This window comes from Catharus ustulatus, chromosome 8 (genome assembly GCF_009819885.2).
Source record: "Catharus ustulatus isolate bCatUst1 chromosome 8, bCatUst1.pri.v2, whole genome shotgun sequence".
Lineage (NCBI taxonomy): Eukaryota > Metazoa > Chordata > Aves > Passeriformes > Turdidae > Catharus > Catharus ustulatus.
In genome coordinates, this window is record NC_046228.1 from 12,023,167 (window position 1) to 12,037,114 (window position 13,948).

Below are 13,948 nucleotides of genomic sequence, written 5' to 3' on the forward strand. Positions count from 1 at the left end.
AGAATAACTTCCTTTAATGGAAAAACATTTGTCACAGACAGAAGAGTTTTCTGCAGACATCTAATTAAGAGAACTGAAAATCTGTTTATTGGTCTTTGTCTGTTAATCATGTGAGGAAAGGGCTGTGCCTACCAGGATGAGTTTTGGTAGTTCAACCCTTAACTTTCCTCATTCCCAGCTACTCCCTTGGTCTCCTCTTACCAGAGCTGGGCTGAGTGGGGATGGTTGGCATTGGCTCGGGACACCCCATCATCTTTGGAAGATTTTGGATGTTTCAGATGCGCTGATGTTTTTTTTCTCCTGTATACATCTCTTCCTCATCTTCCACTTTGCGTCCTTCTCTGTAGGTGGGGGGGGATACAGAATCCTACTTTTCTAGGACTTTAATTCCAACTTCCACTGGTTTTGAATGGCAGAACTGGGTGCAGGAAAGTGCTGAGGAAGGCTCCTTTTTTCTGCTGCACTTTATTTGACTTTAACATCCTGAAGGCTTCCAGAGTGCCCCTGCCTTCCCCTAGCTCCCTGCTATCCACACTTTCCCACTGGAGGCAAGAGCTGGGGTGGAAAGTGTAGTCTAGGAAAGTTTAGCCAAATTCTTCCAACTTCACTTTATTATATCTATTTTGCTGATATCCACCCTTTAGATAAATAGCACTCAGTTATACACGTTGTGGTTCTCTTGATGTGGTTTAAAAGGCTTGTATTAGCCAAGCTAATCTAACTCCAAGAACAACTCTGGGAATTTGACTGTATCAGTTCCAGCTTCCATCAGTCACAGTGTAGTAAAGTGAGAATTGCCTTCCTGGCTAAAAGTGTAGCAACAGTGAAACTTTAAGTCAGTAGGTGGGGATTCCCTCCCCCCTCTTTTTTTTTTCTCCTTCTTTGAAGGAAGCTCCTGCCCATGCCTGACCTCAGACACCCAGAACTCTACCTACAAGAAAACAAAATTTCCCATTTTCAATAAAAAACTTGTCTCTGTAGGCAGAAAAGCGAGTTAGCTAACAATCCGCAAAGCTATGGTCTATTTATTTACCAGGCTGACTCCCTGATGGGGAAACATGTGGGATCTTTTAAGTTCTTCTCCTGCACAGATGTTCCTTCTACTCCCGAGTTTCCTCTTGATCTTTGGTTTGCTGTGCCATATGGTGAAAACGCTGGAGATGATGTGTGCAGTGGAAGACGAGAAGGATTCTGCGCGCTTAAAACAAAACCAGTAAAAAATTAAAAAAAAAAAAAATCTGGCTGTTTTTTCCCCAAGTTAGCAGAAAAATATTTTTAAAAGGAAATCTGTCGAGTTAGCAAAACCGCTGTTAACTTGCCCAGGCTCCCTGTTGGACTCTTAGCACTGATGAGATTAAATGTTGATTGACAAGGATCCCCTCCCTTCCCCAGCTCTTGCTGCCACTTTGCCTATTTGTATTGAGCCGTAGATCCAGTTGAGGTGAGGAGATAGGGGTTCTGCAAGGGCAAGTAACACAACTGCTTGCTTTTCCTTCCTTGCCTTCCTCAGAGATCACAGGAGCTGTGGACTGTGAGTTGAAAGATGCCTCTCCTGGTCTGTTGGAAAGGAGCCCTGAGGCTGGCAGGAGCTTTGGAACTACCCTGCCCAAGGGAGCCAGGGCTTCTGAGTAGGGAGGGGACACTGAGCATCATACAGACATCGTGCTTAGGAAACACAGGAAGAAATAAAACAGAATGTGGAGATTTGGGTCTCTGTCTTGGTAGCACCACGTGCTGAATGAGAGCAAAAGGTTGCAGAGAGTGAATGGGAGAGAAGAGAGGTTCTGGCAGTTTTCAGGGCTGGAGTTGGTCTTTTTTGGGCAAGTCCATGAAGGTGTCACTAGAGCAGGTACATCCTTCTGTCTGAGGCCTTTCAGCTGGTCTTCAGCCTCAGTGGCACTTGTCCATCAGGTTTCATCATCCAAGAATATGTCGTAGGGCTCCTTTAGGAATGTCTGATCAGCATGCAGCTTTCCTGAGCTGGGAAACCATGCGCTAAAGGAGCTAACTGGGCTGAGAGCACACCCACCTTGATCTGTGCATTCAAACCATTTGTGGGGCTGGTGTTCTATGGGAGACTTTGTTCTCTGAGGCCTCCTTGCCTGCTGTTCTCCATGTAGGGACTGCAGTGGAAGATATTCCCCAAAACCCCATATCTGTCTCCCTGGAAGAACAGGAGCTCTTTCTTACTGGACCAGGGCAGTGGGTCTTTCTGTCTCTGCCATAAAAGCAGAGTAGGTGTTTTATTAGATATGCTTTAATCTGATTGCTTGAACAGCATTTTTAGCCAGGAGGGTGGTCTGTCAGATGGACAGGTACAACCTGTTGCTCCACCAGCACAGGCAGGCTGTGTATTAGAGACAAGGCGTGTGTTTTGTAGCAAAAACTGGGAGCCTAATTTTAGAATGACTGCAAGGCCAGGCTCAGCTGTCTGCCTGGGCCCTGTCCCAGCTCCTTTGTGCTGCCAGAAACTTGCCCTCCTTTCTTGGAGTGAACTGCATCATACCTTTTTAAGTACAGGCTCCCCTCCAACAAGACAAAGTAATTCCTGCAGTTGCTTTTGTCCTGAACCACACACAAACCAAGAGACCCCTCGGTCCCTATGCAGATGGTCCATGTTTCCCCCTAAGATGTTTGCTGTGCTTCCTTTGCAGATGCAGCTTCTGGACAAGTTCCCTATTGAAGGAGGCCAGAAAGATCCCAAGCAAAGAATCATTCCTTTTCTACCAGGTAATGCTGTGGGGAAAGCCCTAAATAAGGTGGCTGAGAACAACTGGAGACTGCAGTTCCCCAGCTACTATGTTTAGTATTTTGTGACCATTCTTATAAATGACTTTTCCCTGGGAGCTCATACACCCAGCCTTGTGATACCAGACCTGCACCTCCTCCTAAAATAGCTGGCATGGTGTTTAAGGCTCTCAGGGGATCTTGCATCAGCTGTTCAGATTCAGGCTGGCTCATGCCCTGTTACACAAAGGGATTTGATGTGTCTTTGGAGTGCAAGCAGGCAGCGTGAGCTCCAGCCACCATTTGGGATACCACTGGGGACCAGAGTCAGTCTTTGTCATTTCTGAATGCTGTGGCTCTGCAGACACTGTTACTGTACAATAATAAGGAATGAATAACTGGAGTTGCCTCTGTAATAGAAAGGAAACTGAAGGAAGTTAAATACAAATATGGATTTTTGCAATGCTGACTAAGAAGATTTACTTATCTTTTTAACCTGAACCACTGTCCCTCTGACACCCTTCATGGAGACCATGAACATGTTGGATATCCTGTCCTCAGGGTAACAGCACACACTGCCACACAGCTTCTTCCAGCAGCAGCTGCAGGGGTGGCATGGGGGAGATGAGCCAGACCACAGCGTGCTCTTGGAAGAGCAGGCTCTGGCCAACTCCCTATTGTCTGACTGCACGATTCTGGCTCTTGGCTTTAAGTTTGGCTTGCTGTACTGCCTGCCAGGATAAATGGAATATTTTCAGCCTGTTAAAAGGTCTGTTCTGTCTCTCGCTATGAAAAGGAGATCCCAGCTCTTCCCATAAGGTCTGTGAAGAGAAGCTGGGATGGAGGGCTTGGTCCTCTCCAGGAGCACGCTGTGGTCCCTAACACTGTTTGCAGGCAAAGCAGCTGCTCCAGATGTGTGGTGAGCACAGCTCCAAGGTAATTGGGGAGTAGGGACTTAAAAACCAACAACACAAATACACAACACAAGCATCAGAGCCACAGCAGGGCAGCACAGCTGTCTTGGCAGCTTCCACAGACCTTGTGGAAGGCAGTCCCAGGCTCAGGGTTTGCTCTCTGCAGTGCTCTGTGCTGTGTCCAGACTCTGTAGCCAGAGGAAGGTGGTGTTGCCATCCATTTCCTATCTGGGATGAGAAGTCTAAGAGTGGACTCTCTTTTTAGCTGTACCACCAACAGACTCATAGCCAAATCACCTTATGAAACCTATTTGTGATAAGAATGGATACTGCTGGCCTGCTTTTCTTACTGGAAAGTGTTTTGAGGTCCTTGAAAGCACAGGAGTGCAGATGGCTGCACATGAGGTGCTGTAGGAAAATCTTGTCTGCAGGTAGCATTTGTTGCTCCTGTATTGACTGTCACCAGTCTATCTGTTTTATTTTCTCCTAGAAAAATGTTGGCTGACTGCAGGTGGCTGCTCCTCAGCCTTTGTGCAGATCTTAGAGATTGGATGTCCTGATATATGGGTGTGTGATATTTGCAGAGGGCGAGATAAACCCCACATGCCCGCTACAATACTTCCTACCCTTCCCACTCTCCAGGAACATGAGGGAGATGGTAGTGCCACATGTCCTGGAGGGGAAGTTATATCTGGAAAACATTTGGGTTGACTTAGTGTCCCAAAGAGAGAAGCTGCCAGAACAGAATAGACCTCAGCTGTATTTAATTTAAAATCTCTGTGATATATGTTCTACTTTTGATATCGAATCTCTGCCTCTTTCTTGTTGAACTGCTGAACAGCCCTTGTTGCTTTACCCAAGAACAAGGTGACTCAGCTAAATGTCAAACAATGTCAAACTCCGTTAAATAAACTAGCTGCCAAAATTAGAATACGCATGGCATTTCTGCAGCTGGAGCAGTGGATTACGGAAACGAACATCTAACTATAAACTCCCTTAATTAAAAAATGGCAAGGCAGATGTTTGTACTTAAATCCTACTTTATGAAGATGTTATGGTCCTGCTTGCTTATTGTGGGCCTGATTCAGCCAAGCTGGAGTGTCTCTGCATGCTGTGTTCTGAGTGCCTGGGGTTTGCTGTGCCACTTGCAGGGTAGGACAAGTCCTCCCATCAGCTCTGGCTTAGGAAGTTGGCATATTCCATCCTGCAACTCCTGCTTGTTGGTGCTCTTCTGAAATAATAATAAGTGCTTGACTCTGTTGGAAACCTTTTACCTGTGAAACCAAGGAAAATGTAATGGGATTCAGAGCCTTGCCCCCTGAGGAGAGACCATACTGGGTTCAGCAGCAGTTCTTCTTTCCTCCAGACATCTTTATCTTATTTTCATCAATTTCTTCAAATATATTTACCCTCACTTCTCCTTTACACAAATAAGGATTCTACAGCTTTCAATGCCATAAAGAGGTGCAAGAAAATTATAAACAATGCCAGGTAGTCCTGTAGAAAATGTCTTGTGGAAAATTTTGTAGTTTTGTTTTACTTTTTGAGTGTGACTTCACTTTTTTGTCATTTTTTAAAAACCATATTGAGAGGGCAAAAGTGGTATTTTCATTTCCTTTCCTCATTTTATCTTCTTCCCATGAGTTTTTCCATTCTTCTCTCTGATTTCCTTTTGTAATGTTTTTTAATGAAAATCCTGTATGGGAACAGCTTGTGCAGAAGAAAACTGCGTAAGAAGCTCTGTGGATTGGCCAGAGAGCATTTTTGTAGCTGATGGTATGAATTTTTTTCTTTGGAGGGAGACTGTGGAAGAGTCAGAATAAAATTTTCTGCAGAGCCCCTCTCTAGAGCAAAGACAGTTTGTTGCTCTAAGAAGACATGGATAGAAAATTCTGTTTAAATGTACCAGTGTGGCTGTTGGTTGAGCCTATTTGCAATACACTGATTTCTCTTTCACCTCTCCTGCTGCCTATATGAAGAACAATCTTTGGAGTGTGGATGAGTAGTTTTGTTCCCTTCCTGTTCAGGTACTTTTACATCTGCATCAGCAAAGGGGTTATGGAATCGAGCTCCCTTTTTCAGGGATCTTGAGGTAATTAATGAAGGAATTTCAGCTGGAAGGAGAAGACTCATCTGCTGAGCTTCTGGAGACCACAGTGGCAAATGAAATGGCAGAGACAGGGCGATGCAACTCTGGGATTAACAGTTTTGCAGTGATTGACCCAGGGCTTGCATTGTTTTTCATTTCTCTTGGCACTAAGTGTAAGAGCCATCTGGAGACAAAGCTGGAGGGATGTCAGCTCTTTTGCTCCACTGTGTCTTCCAAAGTGCAGCCCTGGGGAAAACACGCTGCATGGCGTGAAGTCATTGTGTCATGCTGGCTGCTGGGCTGCAGAGCCCTGCCTTGGAGAGAGGCTTGGGCTTGCCATGCCATGGAGGGCTGGCCATTGATGATGGCACCCCTTGCACTCCCCACACAGACTCCAGCTTGATCCCTGCCAAACTTCAAACCGCTTTTGACCCCCACTGAAGAAACAGGGGGTTTTTGCATAGGATGTTCCAGAAGGGGAAAATCCTCAGTGAGTGTCTGCTCTGCAACTTCCATACTGCCTGGAGAGGGAGACAACCTGTTTGAGGAGACTGCTTTGTGTGCCTGGTTTTCCTAACCTTTGGGAAGCCGAATCCTATCCCAGGGCAGCAGGATGATCAGGGCAGGCTGCCCTACCAGCTTGGTCAGGCAGCTGGAGGAGCAACACCCCAGCCCGGCTCCAGTCCCTGCCTTCAGTGCTTGGAGCCTCTACCAGAGAGGCACCTTCTCTCTTCCTCTTTTTCCCACTCAGGTTTTCCTCCTGCCTTGACTAGGGCGAGGAAAGAGGAAATTATCCATTTTGGGGTGCGTGCTGCCAGTGTAGCTTGGTGGCTGCATCCCAGGGTGCTGGGAGGGATGCCAGCATGGGGGATGAGATGTCACCCAGCTGCTGTCACCTCGCTGTGTCCCACTGACAGCTTTGTCCCTGAGCAGAGAAACGCTCTGGCACCACCTCAGAGAGGTTTCTGGGACCTCCTCCTTCTCCTTCTCCTTCTCCTTCTCCTTCTCCTTCTCCTTCTCCTTCTCCTTCTCCTTCTCCTTCTCCTTCTCCTTCTCCTTCTCCTTCTCCTTCTCCTTCTCCTTCTCCTTCTCCTTCTCCTTCTCCTTCTCCTTCTCCTTCTCCTTCTCCTGTCTAGGGGCACTGTGTGCCTGCTGTGGCGTTTTAAGGACAGGCAGCAAGCTCAGGGCAGCACAGATCCCTGCGGGTGGGGGATGTTTTCTGCTCCAGAGCCGTGGCGCGTTGCTCCAGCCGGGCACAGCGGGTGGCAGCGGGGTGAGCAGATCGCTTTGCCCGGCTGCCGAATCTCCGGGCAAGGCTGCCGGTGTGTGCACCGGGGTGTGCTGAGGCTGTTCCTGCAGGGCAGAGCCAGGTGTGAGTCAGGAGGGCTGCGGGAAGGGAGAGGCTGGCTCGGCAGGCGCTGTCCCAGCACCGCCCAGGCTGCCGGGGGTGCCGCGGAGCCTCCCCGCTTTGCACAATGCGGGAGGATGGGGAATAGCCCGATGCCGGCCGGGACCTTCCTCACCTCCGCTCCTGCCGCTCCCGGGCCGCAGCGGGGACGGACACCTGCCCATGAACTGCATCCCAGGTGCTAATATCTGCTTTTGGGGTTCGCTTTGAGGTGTTGGCTTTGGCTTTCCCCCCTCCCCTTTCCAGTGCTGTTTTGGGTAAGACGAAGCTGAGGAAAAGGGCTTCAGCAGGTTTGCAACAGCAGAATTTTGGTTTGTTTTTGGTTTTTTTACTCTCACCTTTGTATATCCCAGCTTTTCACCTTTTGTTTTGCTCCGGAGGGGGAGCAGCAGTGTTTTGTTCAGAGATCGTGTGCTGGAGCAGAGATGTTGGGTTCATCCTCACACAGCCAGCACTGACCTCAGATCCAGCCGTTCATGTTCTACCTGTGCAAGTCGGGACCAGCAGCAGCAAAATTAGGATTTGGCCGTGTGTAATTTTGTCAAAGGTGCTGCTTTTCAGCGGGTACAGTGCATGGAAAATGCTTTCAGCATTTGTTCCATCCACATTTGTTCCATCCGCCTTGGGAGGCAGGGGGATGATGACTGTAAGGCACACACTGGCCAAGGAGAGTCTTAGAATTTTTAGAGATATTTTTATTACAGGCTCTTTTCTCCCTTGGAGAGCCAGTTGCTAGCAGAGCATTTAAAAGGAAATGTATTCCCTGCCCTCATTCTTAGCTGTATATGCAAATTATGTGCAAATTTCAGTTTGTCTTTAATTTTTGATTATTCCATCCTTCATCAGTCTGAGCCAGGGCAGCAAGTTATTAGTAAGTGATTTTAACTTTTCTTTTTGAGTAATTTTGAATTCTTTGGAATTTCATTTCTGACCTATTCAGAAATGAACAGTGTTGCAGCAGTTCAAAGCCAGTCAAAAAATAACACAAAGATTAAAAAACCCAAGAGAAATCAGTTAAAATTCTCTTTATCAAGGCATGTCTCATGTTTTAGATTAAAATATGAATTAAGTTACTTGAAACTGTGTTCCTTTAATATGCAGGGGTAGTCTCACAGGCATGATAGGCACACACACATGCACTACAGAGTCTCAGATGTCTGGTTTGCTGAGCCTTACCTGTGTAACATCAATAACCAGGATGTTCTGCTGTACTTTCCTGAATATGAGGCAAGAAACTCCCAGAAGAAAGAGGGCTCTGCCCCCATCCCCTTCTACCACCTGCAATAAAGCAGCATTGCAGTCCCCTGTCCCCATCTCTGAGGAGCTGCCAGAGGATGGAGAGGTGACCCATGGCAGGGTGGCTTGAAGAGCTATGAAAATCTTTTGGGGGGGCATTCCATAATGCAGTGCAATTTCATTTTAATATATGTATTTTACATTTTCCTGGCTTCTCTGAAAGGGGAGAGGGCTTCCAGGTTTAAAACCAACTTATGTTTGAGCCTGGATATTGTGTTAGCAAGACAGCTAACAGGTCCTTGGCTTCTTTCCACTCCAGCTTATTTAAGACTTGGGTGATGCTGAGCTTCTGGTGAGCTGCTCTTCAGCAGCTCCTATTGTTTGAGTTCACGGTTTCTATTGTGTCTTTCTATTTTCTGCCTTGCTAGGAGAGCTATTGTGGAAAATTCATCTCCTGTCTCTCACAAGAGGAGAATGGATTTCCTGTCGGCTCTGGGCTTGAAGGGAAAGCAGGGGCTGCCGGGAGGAAGCGGCGGGAGGATTGATGATTTGGAGGGGAACAGGCGTATTCTTTTCTTTAGGCTCTGTGGAGATATTTTTAGGGTTTAAGTGTTTTCTAGTTGAAAGACAAGTCGTCAAGTATGAGGTCATAGGATGCCCTAAGGCTGCTGCCTATTGAAAGAGCTGTGGAAAAGGCATGGCCAGCCAGCTCTGAGAGCTGCCCACTGAGCAGGGAGCTGTAAGGAGCCCCAGACTGGAGTGCAGGGGGCTACTGGCTTTGCATGCTGAGTCTCTTTCACAGCTCAGGCCTTCTGAAGGTCTTTGGGCATTAATAGGGCTGATTTCATTACAAAATGAGGAAAAAGTGGAGGAAAATAATGCTGGTATCTGTTCAAGTACCTGGCCCTGTTCTCTCAGTCTCTTCTGAGTCCTTTCTCAGCATATGGATCCATAATTCACGAGCTGACAGCTGAAATGAAGGGTTGGAATAGAAAAAAGCTACAGATTTTTTTTTCTGGGACTTGTAAACCCACTCTTGTCACACAGGTTAAGAACTTGTGTTTTGCTCAACCAGAAACTACCTCTGGGCAGAAATCAGCATATGCAAAACATGATGTGCCTCTCATTAGACCACTTGAATCTCCTGATGAGGATTTTGTAATGATCAAGCCATGGTTTCTAGGGAAAACAATGAATGAAAAGGGATTTGGGTCTGGGTTTCCTTGAAGCCAAAGCTAATGAGGTTGGGTTTTTTTGGTTGGTTTGGTTTTTTGGTTGGGTTGTTGTTTTTTTTTTTTTTTTTTTTTTTTCAGCTCTGGGTGCTAGACTGAAAGGCCAGGGAAGGTTTTCAGTGTAGTCTAGCTGCCTGGACTCCTTGGGGAAATACACAGACAGACGTTTTTTACTCAGAAATTAGTTGGATTCTGATTCTTGTTTTAAAAGGCAATAAATAAACACGATTATAGACTTGAAAAGCAGTTTGAGCTGCGTTGGGCTCGTCGTTTCCTCAGGCAGCCATTCCAGATGAGTGTGCTTCTACTACTATAATTACTTTTTAAAAATAACTCTGCAAGTCTGTAATCTAAAGTGGGTGGTATGTAGCAAGTCTGAGAGCATTCTGCATTCAACCCACAGACTGGGGAGAGGGTGACTTTATATAAGGGTTTGCTTGTCTTCCTCTCAGGTCTGAAATCTGACTTTTTCCCACAATCCATCAACAAATGGCTCATACAATGAAAGTGCTTTTTAACACGGTAGTCAAGCTTGCCAGGGACTCAGATGGCTTTGCAGCCCCACAGGCTCTAGATATTCCCTCTGGATATTACTTATCTACCTAATCTTGTCTTTGTTGTGTTCAAATTTAGGTTGCCTAGGCAGTACAGTAGAGAAGAGCCCAGCTGAGATTCACAGCTAAGTAATAGTCTAGACCTATGTTGGAGTCTGTTTTCAGCCCACTTTGCCTTTTGGCTGGGCCAGCTGATTTATTTATGCACTCACATGCTTAAAATAGGTTGTGATTATTTTTTTTCCTGTAGATTGGAAACAATGAACCTGGGAATTTGCTGCTTGATTTCTCCTACTTTATTTTCTCTGTCTATTGAGCTTTTTAGGTGGTGATGTTCTCCAGTGTGGTGTGTTTGCAGACCTCCCTGCTCCACAATGCAGCTTTTTCCAGGCTCTCATGAACATTGTTGTTACTCATAAGGAGATCTTTATACTCAGGAGTAGAGTGAGGGAATACTGCAGGCAGGGATTTGCCAAAGTTAATCTATTTTCACTATAATGAAATAACCCATGGCAGTGTCTACTCCCATGTGGGGTTTCCTTTTTTAGAGTATAGTCCCATTTAAAGGGAAAGCTGAGGTAGGGAGAAGGAAATAACGTGGGAATTAGAAAGAGGAAACCAGGGGTAGGTAGATGAGGAAAGGAAAGTAAGTCCTAGAAGTGGGAAATTCAATCCTCTTGAGCTTCTTCCATTCAGAGAGGTGCTAATACAGGCCCCAGGCTTGTATGCAGGATTGAGGTAATTAATGTTTGCCCTCAAATTTCCGTGGGTCTGAAGTTTAAGCGCTTCCACCATGCCGTTTTCTATCAGGGTTTTGCCACCTCTAAATAAAGAGCAGAAAATTACATTCCTTCTGCTTTTGCATCCTAAGCATCAGCAAGTTCAGGCTTGCAGGGTGCTTCTTGTATTCAGGGCTCTGAACAGCGCAGGGCTGACCTGGAATAAGCAAAACATTTACGATCTGGTTTGCCCGTGATAAGATTTTATTGGTGTTCAGGCTGGTGGACACACTTCATTTTTTCACGGAGTGCACTGTTAGATGTGATTCCCACCAAATTCTTCCAACTCTTCTCCCCAAATGCTGGGTGGTTTGGTATCGTCTCAGGCAAGGAGTAAAAGCATCAGATCAGAGTGCAGGAGAAAGGCATTTGAGCCTATTCCCAGCGGGCAGTGTCGTCATGGCTGGTCTATTTAAATCATTAGATGCAGAGAGTAGAAGGAAGAATGTTCCTGTATTAACCCCGCCTCCTACAAAACAGCAAATGCAGATTTGTGTGTTTAGCAGATTTCCTCTTGGGAAAAGAAGTCTCCTATAGATAATAATCCTTTTAGCAACATCTCCAGTGAACGAGGCTTTGTCCAAAGAACAAAGAAGTCGTCGCAAGCTTGAAATATGCCTGAATTTCCTGAGAGCGCTCGCCACTGTGTGCAGGCAGGAAACTCTGTTAGTCTGGGTTGGATGTTTGCTCTGAAGGGCATACACAGAGTGTCGGGTCTCCCGGGATCCTGATCTGACCCGTGGACCAGGGAATAGAGGTTCCTCTAATGTGAGAAGGACTGCCACAGTCACAGGCAGCTCTGTGGCCATGTCCCTGACTGTCCATTTCCCTTCTGGCCATACCCTCTGAAGATTCTGGGCCAGCAGCAGAGGTGAGTGGTGCAGCTACAGTAGACCCAGCAGACTTGAGTGTTAAGCTGCCAGCCAGCAGGGAACTCATTTCCTGCACAATTATGGAAACAGCTGATCTGTGACATTTTAAGAAGGGGAGAAAATACAGGGCAGGGGAAGGAAGGCCCTGACTGCGTAAATATTTACTCTTGCACAATGCCCCAGCCACCATCATCTTCCAGAGTCTGGGAGAAGAAGGAGTTGCTTGCTGCTGGCTCTGGCACGTGGTGACAGGGGCTGAGGAGCCACCAGTGGGCTGCCTGCAGCTGGAAGGAGGACACTGTCTGCCAAGCAAAAGCTGCTCTGCTGGAGTGTGATACTGCCCTGCTTGTCCCACCTGCTCCCTGCTGCCTCCCACAGCCAGGGATGTGCTGCTGGACCACTAAGAGCTTGCTTGAATCACCTGCCTGGGCCTCCTTTCCCATTTTGTGGTCTAACGAAGTCTAATAAAACCAAGGTAGTGAGATACTCCTGCTTGTGAGGTACCTGGTACCCCTGCTCCTTCCCAGACAACAGAGCAGCCATGGAATGGGTGTTTGGGAAATGTAGGCACAAAGCATTCCAAGGTAATGCTGCTGCAGGCAGTTGAGGTGTCCGGGATCTGGGGACTGCAGCATCTTGTGTGATGCCATCCCATGTCACATGCCTGGGCCAGCCAGGTCTGCAGCAGACATGAGCTGTGTTGGGAGCAGAGGAGGCATTCGGAGGCACGTTGCTAGATCTGGTTGAAAAGACCCTTGGACACAAGTCAAAATAGGACCGTCAGAGACAGGAAAAGGCTTTTCTTGTGGTCATGGAATTGTTCAACCTGATGTAGTACTTGTTTTCAATTTCTTTCCCTAATCCTAGACAAAAATGTTATTTTTTTCCGTTCCTGTCAAAGAGAGGGTGAACTGACCCTCTTTGGTCTTTAAATACTGCTGAGTTGTCCTTGCATTAGCCCCTTGACTGTGGTGGTGGCTGACCCCCGGGGAATTACACACCTCCAGCAGGTAAAGGGAAAGCTGTGGTGTGCTTTGCTCTGTCCAGTTTGTGTTTGTAGCCAGGGCTGTATAGTCTAAGCTGTGTTTCTGCAGTGCAGCAGCCTGAGGTGACTGTCAGTGTGGGATGACGTGTGTGGGGAGATTCAGTGAGTCCCAGTAGGTGTGACACCAATACCCTGGAGGGTCTCGCTGTAGTCTGCTCTCTCAGTGCTCTATGAAACCAGAAGAGTTGGAATAGGTGGGATTCAGAGATTTGTTTCATGGAAGTGGTTGCTGTGGTAGGAGAGGTAACTCCAGCCTGTTGCCCTCCACCCCTTTCATCAAGGAAATACTTGCTAAGCTCACTCCCCAGAACATGCACCATCACTCAGTGAATAAACACAAGGGATTTGTTGTGGGTTAATTCTGCTCCTGGAAATCAAACCCTGTTCGTGGTCAGATGACATCTTTTTTTCTTGGAAAGGGACCAAGGTTAAGAAGACAAGGAAGGTAGGTTAGTTAAAATATGTCAAAGTCTCTTGGGTGTAAGTAAAGACTATAAATAAAAGCCTTTTAACTTGGAAAAGAACTTTAGAGTGATATGATCAGGCTCAATTTAGTCCAAATATTGCTTTATGCCATTAAGCTGTTATCAGGTTTTGGTTCAAGTGCAATAGTTTTATGTCTTCACTTCAGTGGGAACAGTTGCAGCCTTTATGCAAGTGAAGCATTTCCCCTGAAAGATTTGCAGGGAAGACTGCTGTATTGTGCAGGAACCTGGGAGTGAAACTGCCTGGAAACGAATAGCTGGGAAGGTCACCTCCTCTACATTTTTTTTTCCTCATTCCGGCATAACTACACAATCTAAGGATTTATATGGTGAACAATGAAGGGATTTAAATGAGGTTTAGTTTTACATTCCTCTTAATGAATCCTCAAACTTAGTAATAGAAGCTGAACATTTTTACCTATTTCCTCTTAAGCTGCAAACATGTCTGATTCAGCAGTGTCTTGAGATGATTTGTCAGGATGAGAAAATAAGTCACACTGTTCTTCCTCTTGGGATTAATAGAGAACAAGAATAATCCTGTACCCATAATATTATTTCAGTTGGGCTTGCATAATAGCCTGGAAATGGTTATACTCAATGCAATGCT

General features: G+C 46.4%; 1 protein-coding gene across 4 annotated transcripts in view; it reads left to right on the forward strand.

Annotated features, from left to right (window-relative positions):
• SH3PXD2A (SH3 and PX domains 2A) overlaps window positions 1-13,948 on the forward strand; it is a 237,910-nt gene that overhangs the window by 66,806 nt on the left and 157,156 nt on the right. For all 4 annotated transcript variants that reach the window (XM_033065577.2, XM_033065578.2, XM_033065579.2 and 1 more), the window contains exon 3: window positions 2,655-2,730. In XM_033065577.2, coding sequence (XP_032921468.1) covers window positions 2,655-2,730 — 76 coding nt within the window. The remainder of the gene's footprint in view (window positions 1-2,654; window positions 2,731-13,948) is intronic.